The sequence below is a fragment of the Myotis lucifugus genome, unplaced genomic scaffold (genome assembly GCF_000147115.1).
Source record: "Myotis lucifugus unplaced genomic scaffold, Myoluc2.0 scaffold_828, whole genome shotgun sequence".
Classification (NCBI taxonomy): Eukaryota; Metazoa; Chordata; class Mammalia; order Chiroptera; family Vespertilionidae; genus Myotis; species Myotis lucifugus.
Genome location: NW_005871876.1, coordinates 77,731 through 95,327, shown reverse-complemented (window position 1 = coordinate 95,327; position 17,597 = coordinate 77,731). Strand labels below are relative to the sequence as shown.

At 62.8% G+C, this 17,597-nt stretch overlaps 2 protein-coding genes and 1 non-coding gene across 5 annotated transcripts; 2 read left to right on the top strand and 1 right to left on the bottom strand.

Moving 5' to 3' along the window:
• Nucleotides 1–547: 547 nt before the first annotated feature.
• Nucleotides 548–5,980, top strand: ALAS1 (5'-aminolevulinate synthase 1). Of its 3 annotated transcripts, none has more exons than XM_014448433.2 (6): nucleotides 548–757; nucleotides 1,829–2,008; nucleotides 2,346–2,510; nucleotides 3,934–4,202; nucleotides 4,687–4,849; nucleotides 5,680–5,980. In XM_014448433.2, exons 1-6 carry the CDS (start codon nucleotides 748–750, stop codon nucleotides 5,838–5,840), a joined length of 948 nt encoding a protein of 315 aa, XP_014303919.1. In that variant the 5' UTR covers nucleotides 548–747; the 3' UTR covers nucleotides 5,841–5,980. The 3 variants fall into 3 exon arrangements, with proteins under 3 accessions (XP_014303919.1, XP_023603047.1, XP_023603046.1); XM_023747279.1 differs by lacking the exon at nucleotides 548–757 and adding an exon at nucleotides 775–1,242; XM_023747278.1 differs by lacking the exon at nucleotides 548–757 and adding an exon at nucleotides 1,270–1,383.
• A 5,103-nt stretch (nucleotides 5,981–11,083) lies between these two features.
• Nucleotides 11,084–11,190, top strand: LOC111824036. The gene has a single exon (XR_002827144.1). It is a non-coding gene; the product is annotated as a U6 spliceosomal RNA (small nuclear RNA).
• A 207-nt stretch (nucleotides 11,191–11,397) lies between these two features.
• On the bottom strand, nucleotides 11,398–15,286 carry TLR9 (toll like receptor 9). Its single transcript, XM_023747280.1, is given in 5 exon segments — nucleotides 11,398–11,744; nucleotides 11,746–12,055; nucleotides 12,057–12,135; nucleotides 12,138–14,660; nucleotides 15,184–15,286. Coding segments are annotated over 5 exon segments (3,234 nt in total). The 3' UTR covers nucleotides 11,398–11,525.
• Nucleotides 15,287–17,597: the final 2,311 nt, after the last annotated feature.

Below are 17,597 nucleotides of genomic sequence, written 5' to 3'. Positions count from 1 at the left end.
CACCTGCGGACTCATGGTTCCCGGGTTCGGTCTTGTCCAAGGACATGTACCTTGGTTGCGCGCACATACTCAGTAGTGTGTGCAGGAGGCAGCTGATCGATGTTTCTCATTGATGTTTCTAACTCTCTATCCCTCTCCCTTCCTCTCTGTAAAAAAATCAATAAAATATATTAAAAACAAACAAACAAAAAAAAAAGGCGTCGATCTCATTCGAGTCCTTCGGGAGGGTTGCTGTGGCCAGTGGCCCAGGGAGAGCTGCTTGCTGCCGGGAGCCCCTCTGAGGTTAGTCCTGACGTCGTGCGGCTGGTCTGCAGAGGCTGAGGGAGCCACGTCCAGGGCCCCTCTGCAGCCTGATACTTAGGGGACAGTTAGACGAACGCTGTGACCCCAGGAGGCAGCCTCACCTTTGGGACCTTCTCCCTCCGCATCTAGAGACGACGCTGGTAGAGAGTTCTGGGCCCAGGTTCCCAGCGAGGGTTCCCAGAACAGGAGTTTGTCTCCTAGGCCCGGAGGGGACCGGTCGCGTCGTGTTCACAGGCAGGGACTTATGTGCTGTCCGCCTGCTTTTGAAGGGACACCTTGAAGCAGCATGGTGCCGGCGCCGGGGGCACGAGGAACATCTCTGGAACCAGCAAGTTCCACGTGGACCTGGAGCAGGAACTGGCCGACCTCCACGGGAAAGACGCGGCCCTCTTGTTTTCTTCCTGCTTCGTGGCCAACGACTCGACCCTCTTCACCCTGGCTAAGATGATGCCCGGTAGGGGAGCCCCGGTCCCTGCTTTCTGTGGTTTCCGTTTCCCGTGGTCAGCTGCAGTCCAAAACTATTACATGGAAAGTTCCAGAAACAAGTGATTCACAGGTTTTCCACTGGGTGTAACTCTGAGTTGTGTGATGCAATCTCCGGAGTCCTGCTCCGTCCCACCTGGGCCCTGACTCATCCCTCTGGCCAGGTCTCCCGCTGCACCGCTCCCTGCAGCTAGTCACTGAGCGGCGGCGTCTCGGTCATCAGATTCGCTGTCATGATAGTGGTGTTGTGTTGGTCTCCCTTACCTACTAATAACGGCCCCGAAGCGCAGGGGCGCTGCTGGCGATGCGGACGTGCCCAGAGCAGCCGTGGAGTGCTCCCTTAAGTGACGAGGGGAAAGTTCTTAAGAATAAAAGTTGTATGGTGAGGTGGCTAAGGTCTGTAAGAAGAATTCTGCCCCTGAGATTGCTCAGTGTGTGGATTAAACTCGAGCGGAGGTGTGTGCGTCCAGGAGAAGCAGGACTGTGCGGCTCAGTCCTGCCGGCGGTTCCGGCTCCCCCGGGGGTCTTGGAACATGGCCCCTGCGGGCAGCGGGTTAGTGTGAGAGGAATGTTGACAACAAAGAGGCTTAGCACCAGTTACGAGGAGTGGCGTGCCTGGGGCATTTGTTCTTGATTTGGGCGTGAGTGCTGGCTCGCATTCTAAGTTCCAGCCGAAGGTGACCCCAGCGAAGGGTCAGATTACAAGGGCTTGTCCAAAGCTCATTGCTCCAGATGCGCTTTGTGTTCTACGGAAATCCCGTGGGAAATTCTAATTGTTTGTAGCTCTCTCTTGACTGAGTTTGGAGTGAGGCAGCCAGATTTAAAAGCAGGTTAATCGCCTGCTGCGGGCGACCTGCGCCTGTGGGCCTTCTCGAAGGAGAAGCCCTAGTCAGGAATTTTGCAGGAAGAAACAGGCTCGCAGTGGCTTTCTCCTACCGGGCGGAAGCAGCGTTTTCTGTGCAGTCGGTTGTCCCTGACTGACTAGGAAGTAACTTGTCTTCGGTGCAGATGGCAATAAATAAACATTTTTTGTCTGTGTCAGGCTGTGAGATTTACTCTGATTCTGGGAACCACGCCTCCATGATCCAAGGGATTCGGAACAGCCGGGTGCCCAAGTACGTCTTCCGCCACAATGACGTCGGTCACCTCAGGGAGCTGCTGCAGAGGTCCGACCCCCAGGTCCCCAAGATCGTGGCGTTCGAAACCGTCCACTCCATGGACGGTGAGTCTGCGCAGGGCCAGTCTGCAACCTGAACTGAAGGACTGGCTTGAACTCTTCCTTCTTGTCTTTTTTTTGAACTCTTTAAAAGTGTCTTTATTTTGGCTTTGTAATTTCTTTCCTTTGACTTGTCTGCTAGGGTTTGTGATTGGTGGACATTGGATAGATTTGGGTAAAGGTAGAGTTCCTACTCTGGCTTTTACTCGGCTCTAAGACCCCAAGTCCACCTGGAGACAGGGAAGTGTTAATGATAATACCTGGGACATGTCGTTAGTCCCGGCTGACTCACCGGGACAGAAGGCGGAGGCGCAAGCCCTCAGCGTGGTCTGTGTCCCCGCAGGCGCGGTGTGCCCGCTGGAAGAGCTGTGTGACGTGGCCCACGAGTTCGGGGCGATCACCTTCGTGGACGAGGTCCATGCGGTGGGGCTGTACGGGGCCCAAGGCGGAGGGATTGGCGACCGGGACGGAGTTATGCCAAAGATGGACATCATTTCTGGAACGCTCGGTAGGTGCTCTGTGCGCCCTGCAGTCTGCATTGAGCACCACTGTCCCAGCGAGTCCACGGGCTGGCCTGGCGGGGCCAGGCAGGGAGCGTAGGAAGCCTGGGCCACTTTTGGGGTGAGTTTTTGTTTTCTCAGTGAGGGGCTGGCGCAGCCTAGCAGAACCCCTCGGAGCTGGAGGCCTGGCTTCCAGGTTCAGAGTAAATCTCACGGCCGGAACGACAGAAGTGTCTGAGCCCATCCAGACCGCCATGGCTCTCGCCACCGTCCGCAGCCTGCACTGTGCGCCTCCGACTGTCCCCTGGGTCAGAGAACTAGAATTCCAGTGCTGGTGTTCGAGCGGCTGTAGGACCAGAGGTTCGGTGTCGTGGTGCTGAGCTCTGTGCCACATGCCTGCCACGTGGGGACCAGTCACCTCACAGCTCCCCCTCCTCGAGAGGCAGGGTCTCCTGGGGCCAGACTCGGTGTAAGTCCTGTGTGCACAGCTCAGTCGCTGTGTGACCCCGGGTGCAGTTAGCCGTCCACGCCTCAGCGTCGGCAGTAGGACAGTGAGAACAGCCCCTCCCTCTGGTTCTGTGGAGAAGGTAAAGGAATCACGTGGAAGCATTTACTGTGGACATTCTCTTTGCCGATGAGGCGCTGAAGAGATGGAAATGTAAATCATAAATTTGAGGATTTCAAGTTAGTAAGGCACTTGGAGGCCCAAGTAGCAGTCGTGGAGGAGCAAGGACCCCAGGCGACCCAGGCAGACCCTAGGCAGGCCGACTGGCGAGCAGGGCCCCCCTCCCGGAGAAAGCCCTGGTTCACGTCCTAACCCGCAGCTCTTCCTTCAGCTGAGAGATGGGAAAGCATTTCCCAGGAAGAGCTTAAGCCACCCAGCCCTGCAGGGGGTCCCAGCAAGAATGTTAATTACAGAGCAGAGTGAATGGTGGCTCAGGGGAGGAGCTGGGGATCCTGAAACCTGAGAACAGGTTACATAAAGGGACTTAGGGGATGAGGCTGGCCCCAGATCACCCCACCCCCACGGGTTCTGAGTTTTCATGTTTATCTGGTAAATAAATGGTGATTGTCAGTTTTGTGTTTACTTAAGTAGGAAATAATACGGGTCCCACCAAAACAATGACGCCTTCGCTGGGTGACAGTCCCACCTCCAGGGTGATGCTCACAGGGAGAGGTCGTCCCAGAGCGCACGCCCAGGGGAGGGCAGGGAGCCGGCGAGCCAGGCTGCAGTGTGTTGTGCGGGCGCCAGGGTGGCACGGACTGTGGGCAGGACCTTTCCCGGTTTCCTCAGTTCCTCCCTTTGGGAGGTGGGTGGACGTCCTCTCCTTCAGTCTTAGGCCCAATGACGGAGGTAGAAGCAGGCGCCCTGCTGTGCACCCAGGGCCGCTGCCTAGTGGCCTGATAGCCTGTGTCTCCGTCTCCTTGCAGGCAAGGCCTTCGGCTGCGTGGGCGGGTACATCGCCAGCACCAGCGCCTTGATCGACACCGTGCGCTCCTACGCGGCCGGCTTCATCTTCACCACCTCCCTGCCGCCCATGCTGCTGGCCGGGGCCCTGGAGTCCGTGCGCATCCTCAAGAGCGCCGAGGGGCGGGCGCTGCGCCGCCAGCACCAGCGCAACGTCAAGCTGCTGCGGCAGATGCTCATGGACGCCGGCCTGCCCGTGGTGCACTGCCCCAGCCACATCATCCCTGTCCGGGTAATGGCGGCGGGTGGGCCGCGGGGCTGTGCTCCCCGGGCTGAGACGCTGGGTTCTCGCCTCCTGAGCTTGGGTGGGCGGCGGCGGCAGCCGGGACAGAGCAGTGGTCCCTTCTCCGAGCACTGGCCCTGACCCCGGGAGCCAGAGCTCGCTAGCTTTGACATGTGGCTTCCTGTTCAGTAACGCTGCTGGTGTCACAGGGAGTCGTGTAGTTAACGCAGTGGCGTGCCCCACGCTGCCTTCCCCCCCAGGTGTGCACATCTGCTGTGGGCCAGCTGGCGACACCCGTGGTAGACGCTGCCCCACCCACCTGGGGAGACCACTGAGAGCACCCCTCATGGTGCGGGTCTGTGTGGGGTCGGGCGGTGCACTGCCTCCCCGCTGGCCGTGCTGCTCAAACCTGTGCCCCACGGTGCAGGCTCATTAGACACTCCACTAAGAGGGAGTCCATCTGCTCTGACCTCACCTCCTGTCATCAACACAGGTGGCAGATGCTGCTAAAAACACCGAGGTCTGTGACGAGCTCATGAGCAGACACAACATCTACGTGCAAGCCATCAACTACCCCACGGTGCCCCGGGGGGAGGAGCTGCTGCGGATCGCCCCCACCCCGCACCACACCCCCCAGATGATGGACTACTTCCTGGGTGAGTGCGGACAGCCCCCCGCAGAGCGCACCAAGTCACAGCGCGCTCAGGTAGCCCCAAACAGAACGACACTGGGTGTTTGAGTCACTCAGAGGCTGCAGAGTCGTGTCGGAAGCTCTGAGGGAGCCTGCTGGTCCCCCAGGGGGTCCACTGCCCCTTGTTGATGGTGTCCTGGGAGGGGAGAGGCCTCAAAGGCGGGGCCTGTTCTGGCTCCTGATCTGGCTTCGCGCTCTCCTCCCTGAGGGTGTGTGATCCCAGAGCCAGCTGCACACCTGGCCACCCCACACCTACCCCTCTGATAAGAGTGGGGATTCAACACTCTACTCAGAAGGGTGTGCAGTTTAAAACGTATGAATTGCTTATTTCTGGGATTTCCCGTGTAATATTCTCAGGCCACGGTTGACCACAGGTAACATACTGGGAAGTGAAACTGAGGGTCGGAGGGTACTGTGCGCCGTCACCGCTGTCTGATTCCAGAATGTTCACCACCCCAGAGAGAAACCCACAGCCACTAGCGGCCACTCCCCCTTCTCTGTGACCCCGTCCACTGCCTGTGCTGGAGTCACTGGGTCCGTGGCCTGGCTTCCTCACAGTGTTTGCAGGGCCCTTCCAGGCCGTAGCGGAGTCAGGCTCCGTTTCTCTTTATTACCAAGCCGTCTTCCTTGAATGATGGACCACATTCGCCTGTCAATTGATGGGCATTTAGGTCCCACTCTCTGACTCTTAAGAAAAGAACGCTGCTGTGGACATCTGTGTCCTAGTTTTTGGATGGAGCTCTTTTCCTTTCTCTGGGGTATAGATTCCTCCTAATCCTAACTGTCTGCTCACAGAGTGTCTGCTGGCCACGTGGAAGCGCGTGGGGCTGGACCTGAAGCCACATTCCTCGGCCGAGTGCAACTTCTGCAGGAGGCCGCTGCACTTTGAGGCGATGAGCGAGCGCGAGCGATCCTACTTCTCCGGCCTGAGCAAGCTGGTCTCCGCGCAGGCCTGAGTGTCCTGAGCCCGGCCCGCTGCCCGCTGTCCCTCCCACATAGCCTCCAGTGTCGTCTGTCTGCGTGGACTAAATTATTAAATTTTAATCTATAGCGAAGGCACAGTCCTGAAAATAAATTCTTGTTTACGTGCTGGGTCCTCCTGTGTTTGGCTGCAGATTCAAAAAGTCATTTTCTTTTCCTTGAAGTTTGGTGTGTGTTGCTGAGATTTATAAAATGTATGAAAACACATCCTCTGGTAACGGCTTCAAACCTGCGGCAACGGCGGGGCCTCCCGTCGGCTCGAGCCCGGCTGCCTCTGAAAGCCGCTGTGTGGTGACTCATGCCCCGCAGCCCACGGCTCTGACATTTCACTTGCAGTTTCTCATCTCCAATCTTAACGGGCCAGCGCCGCCCAGCGACCCGCCGCAGCCGCCCGCTTCCCTTTCCCTTCAGCCGCTGCCTCCACTCACTTCCCTGGGAAAGGGGCTGGAGGCCACGCTGTGCTCCGCACCCTGACCCCTTCCCTCCTGTCCTGGGCCCACTGCTGCTTGCACATTCCCGGGACCAGCTCTGTCTTCTCCATGAATTGCTCCCCATCCTGCTCAGCCCCGTGGCCTGCATCAGACTTTGTCACTGCCTTAGGGTAACCAAACTCCTGACCTGAGGAGTGAGTGGGTGAAGATGGACATACAGACAGCGGACTATTACACAGCCACGAAACACATAAAACACGGCACTGCTGCGTGCTACTACCCGCGTCAGGAGAGTTTCATGCTAATCAGGTCGGACGGAAAGGACCAGAACCACATGGTTCCACTTACTGAGGGACGTAAAGCAACAAGAGGAGAAACGCAGCAGCTCGGCGGGTACCAGGGTGGGGGCAGGATGAGGGGCGTTGGATCCAGGTGACGAGGAGCCAGGACGAAGGAGCGGGGACTTGGGGTGGTGAGCGTGCACCAGGGTTCACAGAGGCACAGTGCACACCCGAAAGTGATAGCCAACCAACGTCACCCTGACAATTAAGATGGGTCCCTTCCAGCTGCGGCCCTGCCCTTTTCTGCTGGTCCCCCCCTTGGTCTTTGGTCCCTGTCCCCCATGGCGCCGCTCCCTCGGCGCCTCGCTGCTGTGGCCGTCCGTTTGCCTGCCGTGGGCTCTCCCAGTGGTATTGGAGGTGGCTGTCCTCAGCTCTTCTCTCCCCTGGGCTTCCAGGCCACTGATTCCTATTCTCCTCCTCTACCTGCACTTAACCCTGCCCGCCCCCCAACATGGTCTCCCCCAGCCGTCCAACACCTGCGCCACCAGGTCAGAGGGCACCTGGGTCTGCCGCTCCTCCCCCATCTGACTATCATCTGCCCGTCACTCTGACCTTGTGTGGAAGTGGGTCCCTCACGTGAGGCTCTTGGCCGGTTCCACCTCCCACATACGTCTGGGGCCAGGCCACCCCGGCACTCCCACGGCTACCACGGCTCACGCCGCCACCATCCTGACACCTGCCCGGCCTCGACCCCACAGAGCTGCCTGAGAGCTTCCCTGGTGGTGGTGGTGGTTTTCGTGTTAATCCTCACCCAAGGACATTTTTTCATTGATTTTTAGAGAGAGTGGAAGAGAGGGGGAAAGACAGAGCGAAACATTGGTGTGAGAGAAACACATCGATCGGTTGCCTCCTACACGAGCCCCGACAGGACCTGGCCGGGGAGGAGCCTGCACCTTGACCGGAATCGAACCCAGGACCTTTGGGTCTGTAGGCCGACGCTCTATCCACTGAGCCAAACCAGCTGGGGCCCGAGAGCTTTGCGTATGAATCGCATCACATCATGTCCCTCCCTGCAGAGCACGGTCCTGGGTCCCGGCTGCCCTCAGTGACACGCTTCCTCACGCAGCTGACGGTGATCTGGGGTCCCAGCCGCATCGCCCTCCCACCTCATTTCTTCCTCTGCAACACCGGTGGGCGGGCACCCTGAGCTTTGAAAACCCCAGGAGGGTCTCTGGCGCCCGGACTGGGGGTAGCCACTGTTTCTCTGCCCGGGTTTCCTACCCCGGGTCATGGTGGGGCTGCCTCTCCACACGCGACAAGGGGCCCGAGGACACCTGGCCCGGCCCCCGTCCTCAGCTGGGACCCCAGGAAGCCTCGTGGGTTCTGCCATCACCTGGCCTCCACCCACGCGCCTTCCAGGCACAGTCACCACCCAGGGACCCTCCCCGGTGGCCGGCACGGCACTGCACGGAGGAGGCACTGAGCCAGCGTGTGCGAGTGAATGGAGGGGGCAGCCTCGGCCCACGTGCTGTGACAGAACACAGACTCAACACAGACACGGATTCCTCACCGTTCTGGAGGCTGGGGGTCCCAGGCCCGGGGCGGCCCCCTCGGCTCCTGGTGAGCTCTCCTGGCTTGTCCGCGGCCGCCTTCTCGCTGTGGATTGAATTCTCGCGGCCTCTCCTCCGCACGTGGGCGGCGGGGAGATCTCTGCCTCTTCTCGCGAGGCCACTGTCCCTCGTGAGGGTCCCGCTCCACGCCCTCGTCTAACTCCCTCCAAAGGCCTCACCGCAAACGCCATCACACTGGGGTTAGGGCTTCGACATACGAATTTGGGGGGACCGGCGAGGGCCGGAGAGCTTTGAGTCTGAGTCACATCACGTCCCTCCCTGCAGAGCACGGCCCTGGGGCCCCAGCTGCACTCAGTTACACGCGTCCTCACGCAGCTGATTCCATAGCCGCCTGAGGAAGAGGCCAGGTGATGCCATGGCCAGGTGATGCCATGGCCAGGTGATGCCATAGCCAGGTGATGCCAAAGGACCTCTCGGCTGGGCTCCGCTCTTGGCTCCGGAAAGGGGCGCTGTGCTGGCGCCCCACCCGAGGGCTGGGCGGGGACACACGCACCTCTCAGCCCCGCTCTGGTCCCTCAGATGGAGCCGCACACCCAGGCCAGGCCCCGCATAGCGACTCTGCAGGCATTTCTCTCTGCTCGGGAAGCCACCCCACGGAGCTCTCAGTGTTCCCAGGGTCTCGCGGTCCCACGCCCGCCACTCCCTCCGGCCGGTTCCTTCCCGTGGGACTCGTCCTCTGGCGTGGCCCCCAGGTCTCTGAAGGCTTAGCAAGACCCGCGTCCTCCTCACAAGACTCAGAGCCCGCGGGGCCCACGGAAGGGTTGGGATTTGTGACCCGCGTGACAATGAGAAGCTCAGCTCCTGAGAACTCCTGTGGCCCTCGCCGGATTGCTCAGTGGTTAGAGCTCCAGTTCTCGGGCCGAAGGGTCCCAGATTCAATTCCGAGGCAACCAATGGATGTGTCTCTCTCACATTGATGTTTCGCTCTCTCCGTCTCTCCCCCTCCCTTCCACGCTCTCTAAAAATTAACGGGAAATATCCGCAGGTGAGGCTTAAGAAATGAAAAAAGAGCTCATGTGAACACGAATGACGTCATGGAAGTTTTCCAAGAACCTTTAGAAGCCTCCGGCATTCCCCTGGAGGGGAAGGGTGGGGTGCAGTTTCAAATCTTAGCAGGTGGCACTTCCTCTCAGGGTTCCTGTCTCCTGCCCACACCTCTGCAAGTCTAGTGCTCCCTGCTCCCCAGTTGCAAAACCTAGGAGGCCACGCCTGTGTCTGCAGGTGCCCGGCCCTGCTCCCGGCTCCCTGTGCCTCTGAGTCAACCACCTGTCTCTGATCCCTGTTCAGTGCTGGGGGTGGGGGTGGGGGTCCCTGGCTCGGGAGGCTCAATCTCTGGGTGGAGTGAGGAAATAGCAAAGCCACCTGAGCCCCTTACCTAGTAATGAGGACCCAGGAGGGCCTGCTAGGTTCATCAGACCTTCACACACGTTACCACGAATCCTGATCACGCTGTGGCCAGCCCCATTTACAGATGAGCAAACTGAGGCTCCACATGGGAGTTCAGACCTGCCCAAGATTGCCCACCTGGCAGAGCTGGTCACTGGGAGCCTGGGCGGGGGGAGGTTCCACCTGGGATGGCCGCGGGCAGACTCAGCTGTTCGGAGAGGCAGGCAAATTGTGCTTCCCGCAGGCAGGGCCTGCTTCCTGCCCGGATCCCGGAGCCGCTCAGCAGGGGCCTCCCCAGCCGCCTGCCCGCCCTGGGGCAGGACAGTTCTTGTTTCCTCTTCCCCCAGGCGCCGGCCCAGACCAGAGCCCAGGGAGTGCGGGCCGCTGGCCTTCACCTGCTCCTCCGGGAGCTGAGGTGTCAGCCGCCGGACAGGGCAGAGCCCCCGTGGGGCTCCTGGGGGTGGGTCAGATCCTCCTTTCTCCTTCAGCAAGCGGAGAACAGGGCACCAGCCCAGGCAGCAGCCCCTGCGCCCGGGTCAGAAAGAGGAGGGTGGTCTACCTCCTCTCCCAGCTGTGAGGGCAGAGCGGCCCGCCCACCCCAGGGCTGCCCACAGTCAGTCAGGCTGCCCACAGTCAGGCTGCAAGGTTAGCCAAGGCTGCGGCCAGCTCAGCCTTCCCCGTGGGGCCCTGAGCAGCCGTGCAGACCCACGCTGGCCGGGGCCAGTCAGGCTGGTTCCACTCTGCCGCCCGGGCCCGGCTCCCAGCCGGGTGGCCTGCGTCTCTGCGCCCAAAGCGCAGGTTTGGTTGTGGGGACGGGGAGGCAGCTGGCCCAGGACGAAGCGCCCAATGGCTCTGGGCCTGACCTGACCCACGGCTCTCGCGTGCACGCAGTAGGGACCCTGGCTGTCGGGGCTCTCTGTGGTGTCCCAAAATTCACACACACCCATGCACACGCACGCACATGCACACACACATGCACACACACATGCACATACGTGCACACGCGCTGCACACTCCATTCTGACCCCATGTGGCTGCTTCTCGGTCTCCGCTGTGAGGCAGGGTCCGGGGAGGGCCCAGCTTTGCTGACAGGCTCACCTCGCTGTCCCCTTGGTGCCAGAACAGAGGCCCAGACGTGCTCCAGGGGACGCAGAAAGGGGTGGGCGGTGAGCTCCCTCTGGAACCCTCTGTGGCTCCCTGCTCCTGGGGCTGCTGCTGCGGGATAACCCGCCGGCCTTCCTCTCCCAACCTGGGCAGCCACGCCGGGCGCAGCACAGGCATGGCCAGCAGAGGGCGCAGTCGCCCCTCTGAACTCACCACGGGGCTTTCCCCACCATCCATCCCCTGGGGCCGGGACTGCTGGGGGCAAGAAATGAAGCAGGCGAGGGAGACAGACCCTGAGGCCAATATACCACCGAGGTGGCTGGCACTGCTGGGATGCAGAGGAGGGGGCCCAGCCTGCTCCTGGGAAGACCAAGACCACGCTCCCGTGCCCACTTCGGCAGCACACATACTGAAATCCGAAGGATACAGAGCAGATTAGCATGGTCCCTGTGCAAGGATGACACGCAAATTCATGAAGCGTTCCATTTTTTTTTAAAAAAAGACCACATTCCGTGACCTTCTGCAGAACCGCCCCCCCCCCGCAACACAACCCCTCGGCAGCTTCCCTCCCCTGCAGACCCCCAATCGCCTCTAGTCCCTCTTCCCTTTAGGAGGCCCGGGAATTCCCCCTTCTTTCCTCCCATTCACACCTCCGGAGCTCAGCGTAACCAGTAGCCGGGGGCCTGCCAGGAGCATTTATTGAGTGCCTGCTGTATGCCAGGGGCCTCGGCCCCTCTGCAGAACGAGGCAGGCTGGGGCATCCCAGGCAGAGGGCACGGCGAAGGCGGGGCTGGGTGTGCTGGCTGCCCCCCCACTTCTCCCCGCCCCTACTCGGCCGTGGTGGGGCCCCGGCAGAAGTTTCGGTTGTAGAAATGGTGGTTGTCCCTGGTCAGGGCCACGCCCAGCTGGGCCCAGAAGCTGCTCTGGCCGCTGGGCTGTTGGGGCCAGAGGAGGACGCTCCGGCGGCAGAGGCGCTGGCGGAGCTGCACGTAGCGGGAGCGGTGGGCGTCGGGGCTCCAGATGGCCAGCACCACCACGTCCTTGCGGGTCCTCCAGCAGGCGCTGCTGGGCCAGCAGGAAGCTGGCGCGCACGAGGCCCCTGACTGTGTCCTGGTGGGCCAGCACGAACAGCGTCTTGCGGCTGCTGTAGACCGAGGCCCACAGGTTCTCGAAGAGCGTCTTGCCGGGCAGCCAGTCCCGCTCCTCCAGGCACAGGCGCAGCGCCCGGCGCCCGCGGCGCTCCTCCAGCCGCACCCGCAGCTCGTTGTACACCCAGTCGGCCACGGCGGCATGCGTCTTGTCGAAGACCACGAAGGCGTCGTAGGACAGGGCATCCGCGCCCCGCCGTTGCCCGCGCCGGGCAGCAGGCCAAGCCCAGGTGGAAGCAGTACCAGAGGTCCCAGCCGCACAGGTGCTGCAGCAGCGGCACGGCCACGCCAGCGCCACCGCCAGCAGCGAGAGGCCGAAGCAGTCCCAGGACAGGGCCTCGTCCAGGCAGAGGCGCAGGTCCTGCGCGAAGATGCTGCGGCCCTGCAGCTGGCCCGGGCTGCCGCACTTGACCTGGCTGGCCAGCCCGGGCACGGCCGCCTGCACCTGCAGCAGGAATTCCACGAAGACCGCCCCGCAGGCGCAGTGCAGGGGGTTGGCGCTCACATCCAGGACCTTCAGGGCGGCCGCCACCCGGGCGCCAAACCACGAGGGGTCCAGCGTCCGGAGGGCGTTGTGGCTGAGGTTGAGCTCTTGCAGCCGCGTGGCCGGAGCGAAGAAGCCGAGGGCCACGAAGTTGATGCGGTTGCGGCTGACGTCCAGCCTCTGGAGCCTGCTGTCCGCGGGGAGGCTGCCGTTGGTCAGGGCCTTCAGCTGGTTCCCCGCCAGGTCCAGGCTCTCCAGCCGGGGCAGGAGGGTCAGGCTGCTCCAGTTGAAGAAGGCCAAGTAGTTGTCCTGGAGCCGCAGCTGCTGCAGGCTCCGGGGGAGGTAGCCCAGGTTGCGCGGCAGGACGGCGTGCAGGTGGTTCCGGGACAGGTCCAGGCTGACCAGCTGGCTCAGGCCCTGGAAGAAGCGGAGGTAGAGGTCTCCCTCGTTCCACATGCGGTTCAGGGCGTTGCCGCTGAAGTCCAGGGCCCTGAGCGAGGCGCTGCGGAGCTCCGGGGACACGCGGCTGTGGATGGCGTTGTGGGCCAGGCTGAGGTAGCGCAGGCCGGGCAGCTGGTCCACGAAGCTGAAGTTGTGGCCCATGCCCTGCATGCTGAAGGCCTGGCTGTTGTAGCTGAGGTCCAGGGCCCGCAGGCAGGGCAGCTCCGTGAACGAGCGGCCGTGGTACAGGTCCAGCTTGTTGTAGGACAGGTCCAGCACCTGCAGGCTGGTCAGCAGCACGAACTGGGAGCCGTTGACCTGCGAGATGCTGTTGTAGCTCAGGCGTAGGCACTGGAGGCGCGACAGCCCGGCGAACATCTCCGGCTCGATCGTCACCAGGTTGTTCCGCGACAGGTCCAAGGTGAAGCTGAGGTTCTTGCAGTTTAGCATGAAGTCCTCAGAGCTGGGGGCGTCCCTGGGATCTGGCGCGAGGTGCCCCGAGGGCCGCCGGCTCGCCTCCCCAGCATCCGCCTTCCACGTGGAGGCATTCAGCCCCAGAGGCCCGCTGATGCGGTTGTTGGACAGGTCCACCTGGCACAGGCTGGGGTAGGCCTGGAAGATGCTGAGCTGGGCCCGGTTGATGAAGTTCATCTGGAGCTTGAGGGTCTTCAGCAGGGGCAGGCGGGCCAGCGGCCGGAGCGTGCGCTCGCTGAGCTCGCGGAAGAAGATGCCGGTCATGTCCAGGACCTCCAGGGCGCGCAGCCGCCCGAAGGAGGGCGCCAGGTTCATGTGGGCGTAGGACACCCCCTTGTGGTAGTTGAAGGACAGGTTGAGTTTGCGCAGCTTCCTCAGGCCCTGCAAGGCGGTGGTGTTTTGGATGCAATCGTACAGGAAGTTCTCGCTCAGGTCCAGCACGGAGAGGTTGCCCAGGCCCCGGAACCAGCGGGTGTCCAGGCTGGAGAGAGAACTGTCGCTCAGCACCAGGCCTTCCAGGTGGCTCAGGTTGCGGAAGGTGTCGGGGTGCAGCCTGGGGAAGCCCGGGGGGCACTCCACGCAGGGGTTGCGGGCGTGGTCGCACCGGCGGCAGTTTCCGCCCACGTCCAGCACGCGCAGGGCGGTGAAGTTGGCCAGGTCCGCAGGCCCCAGGGAGACGATGCGGTTGTAGGACAGCAGCAGGGTTTTCAGGCCGGGGGGCAGGCCGCGGGGCACCGCCGTGAGGTTGTTGTACTTGAGCGACAGGTGGGTGAGGTTGTGCAGGCCGAGGAGGGCGCCCGGGGCCACCTGCACGGCCCGGCCGCAGGGGTTCTGGTAGTAGCAGTTGCCGTCCATGTACAGGTTTGTCAGGGCGTGCAGGCCCCTGAAGCTGGTGGCGTCAATGACCAGGATGTTGGTGCGGCTCAGGGACAGGGTCCTGAGGGCGCGGGGCAGGGCGGGCACGGTGGTGATGTTGTTGTAGCTCAGGTTCAGCTCCTCCAGGGTGGGCACGGCCAGGAAGGTGCGGGGCTCGATGGTCATGTGGCAGGCCCAGTGCATGATGCTGAGGCTGCTGGGCGGGCAGTTCCACTTGAGGTTGAGACTCCGCAGGCTGGGCAGGTGGGCGAAGTCGAAGTTGTGGAGGTGGCGGATGCGGTTGCAGCTCAGGGAGAGCTTCGTGATGTTCCCACGGGGCGAGGACGCCGGGAAGTGCGGCACGGACGTCAGGAAGAGCCACTCGCAGTTGATGTAGTTGGGGGCCTGGAACTCACAGGGCAGGAAGGCGGGCAGGGCGCCCTGGGCCAGGGCCAGGGCCAGCACCTGGGCCTGAACCAGGAGAGACAGGGGCAGCGGGGCGCCATGGCAGGGGCCCTGTGGGGGAGGAGCGGGGGCAGGCGGTGTGAGTACCAGCCCAGCTTCACCTCCCCACCCAGGTCACCGAGTCCCCCCCAGCCCTCCCCAGGGAGGCTCCTGCCTGTCTGCCCACCCCCCTCCCGCCTCCAAGGCTCATGGGGAACCTGGACTTGGGTCGGGGACTCAGCCGTTGACGCAGAACTGCTCCTGAGACCCGGAACCCAGACTCATGGTCTAGACTTTCACTCATAACCAAACCCCAGCTGCACCAGAGCCGGGCAGGTGCCCGCAGGCCCCAGGCTCCCCCCACTCTTCCTCCGTCCTCAGCCCAGTTCTCTTCTCTCCTGAGCAAGGAGCCCCCTCCACCCTCCGCCTGCTGCTCCCCAACCCCTCCCTCTTCCTTTGGCCAAGACCCAGGCAGGAATGAGGGTCTCTCGCTGGGGTCCAGGCCGGGGACCGTCCAGGGCCTGGGCACCGGTGGGCACTGCCCAGCTCTTTCCCTGTGCCCAGGAGCCCCGGACCTGCTGCGGGTCAGAGCCAGGCCTGGGCGCCCAGCTTGGCTTTAGCCCCTGGGCCACAGCGAGCCCTCGGCCTCAGCCTCCTCCTCCACGCAATGGGTTGGGGCCTCCTGCTCGGAGACGGGCTCTGCTCTGATGTCCTCGGGGCCCAGGGAGTGCCCCAGGGCCATGTGGGTGACAGCGCGTCCCCTACTGTCTGTAGCTGCCAAGCCCACCTCTCTCCCCACCCGGCCCCCCGGCCCTGGTCCCCGCTATCCCCTCCCCGGGGGTTTGGGGAGAGAGGGCGACGGTCCTACCATGACTAGGAGAGGGGGCTTGTCCAGAGGGTCTCGCTTAGGCAGTCCCTTCCCGCTGACTGCTGCCAGCAGAGGAAGTGAGAATTTCACAACCTCGTAGCCCCCTCCCTGCCATGGCCATTTGCATAGTCAGATGGCAGACAGGAGGCCTGCTCCTTCCTCTTTCACTCCCCTCCTCGTCCCCGCCTGACCCGACAAGGCCACCCGTCCGTCCTGGGCTTCACACCTGTCTCCTGGGGGTCCTGGGAGACACGGGGCCCAAGCCCAGGCGACGCTCACCGAGGAACGAGCATTGGGGGCAGTGCCAGACCGGGCGGGCATGCCGACACCGTGCCAGGCCTCCCCCCTCACCCTCGCTCTCCTCCCTGCACCTGCCCTTCCTGGCCTGGTGGCCCCGCCCCAGAGCCCTTCGGGGCCTGGGGTTGGGGAGCTGAGCCTCCCCAGGCTGCAGCTGCACCCCCGGCCTGCTACTCCCTCTAGGAGCAGGGCCTCCCCGTCTGCGTCCCCTACATCCTGGTGCCGCTCAGAGCACAACCCCATGGCTGGGCCAGCCGGACCGCCTGGCTTGGCCTCCCACGCCGGCTCTTCCAGGCTCCTCGGCCCCGAGCCTCAGGGGCCCCAGCCCCCCAGCCAGGCCCTTGGGCTCCACTTCAGGTCCACCAGCACCTGCCCGTCGCCCGCCATCTCTTGCCTAGACCAGCACCATCAGCCCCTCTTCACGGGTGGCCGGCTTCTGTGCTCACGCCCACGCCTGTTCCCGTGGCCCCAGGTCACAGGAGGCCCCTCCTCGGCTCAGGCCCCTCCAGGACCCGTTCTGGAGCCAAAGCCACACCCACATCATGGCCAAGGCCCTGTAGGACCTGCCTCCCTGACCAGTCCCCACCACCCGGCCTCCCCGTGCTGGCCCGGCCACACCTGTGACGCTCCCGCCCGGGCCTGTGAACGTCCGGTTCCCTCTGCCCGAAGCTCTTCTCTCAGATCCTCCGTCGCCTCCATCGCCCCCATCGCCCCCCTCACGTCTCCACTCACACGTCGGCCTCTCGGTGGGGCCTCCCCGCCCTGTGGGTAAACCTTCATCCTGGGCCGAGCCCCTTTTCTGGCTGTTTTTCTTTTTTGTAAGTTTTTACCGATTCACGTGCCATCTCTTGCTTTTGCATCGTCTATTATATAGTCTTACTGCCCTGCTGGCACGTGGGCTTCTGCCTGCATCCCAGGGCCCACCCAGTGCCCAGCACACAGTAGGTGCTCTGTTTGTTGAAGCTGTGGCTGCCCAGCCCTCAGCTGGACAGAGAGGTTCTGAGTGGTGATGAGTGAACGCAGAGGCCTTCTGCTGGGGGAGGCAGGGCGGGGCCCCTTCTGCAGGGATGGACAGCCCAGAGCCCTCTCCCGGGCTGTGCCCACAGGAGAAAGGACAGTGCCAGGTCAGTGGCTGAACCCGCCGTCGACCCGGGTCCTCTCCTCACCCCTGCATCCCCCGCTGAGTCCTCAGCCCCAGGGAACCTCTCCCGGGGCCCCTGGGACCAAAGACCCAGGCCCTCTCCCCTCCCAGCAGCCACCGTCTGCCTTGGGGGCAGAAACCAGGTCCCTGAGGTGGCCGGGAGCTGCCAGGGAAGCCTGTGCGTGCGTGCACACACACACAACTGGACACGGCAAGATTTCAGACGCCCAGACACACCCGCCGTAGCCCAGCCCCACTGAGGCTGGGAAGCCCAGTGGGCAGAGCTCCCCAGGTGGGGCAGGCCGCGGAATGCCCCCAGGGAGCCCCTCGTCCCACTGCCCCACCTGTGAATTTATTCCTCCATAAAGGGGCTGGCAGGCGGAGTTAAGGGTTTTGAGAGGGGCGTCCCTGCGCCACCAGGAAAGGGAAGTGGCTATAATTAGAGCTGTCCTTCCCAAGGCAGGGGAAGCCGGACCAGCGGCAGCAGATGCTCCGCCTCTGGCTCTGAAGGGGAAGGGGCCGCTGGAACAGGTGTGGGAGCCGATTCCCCCCGAGGCCTCCAGGGGAGCCAGCCCTGCCCACGCCTGGCCTGAGCCCCGGATTCATTCCCCCCGTGTAAGCCCTGTAAGAGTGCATGTGTGTCGTTTAAAGCCGGTAAGATTGGCCTGCCGGTGTGGCTCAGTGATTGAGCATCGACCTATGAACCAGGTCACGGTTCGATTCCTGGTCAGGGCTCATGCCCGAGTT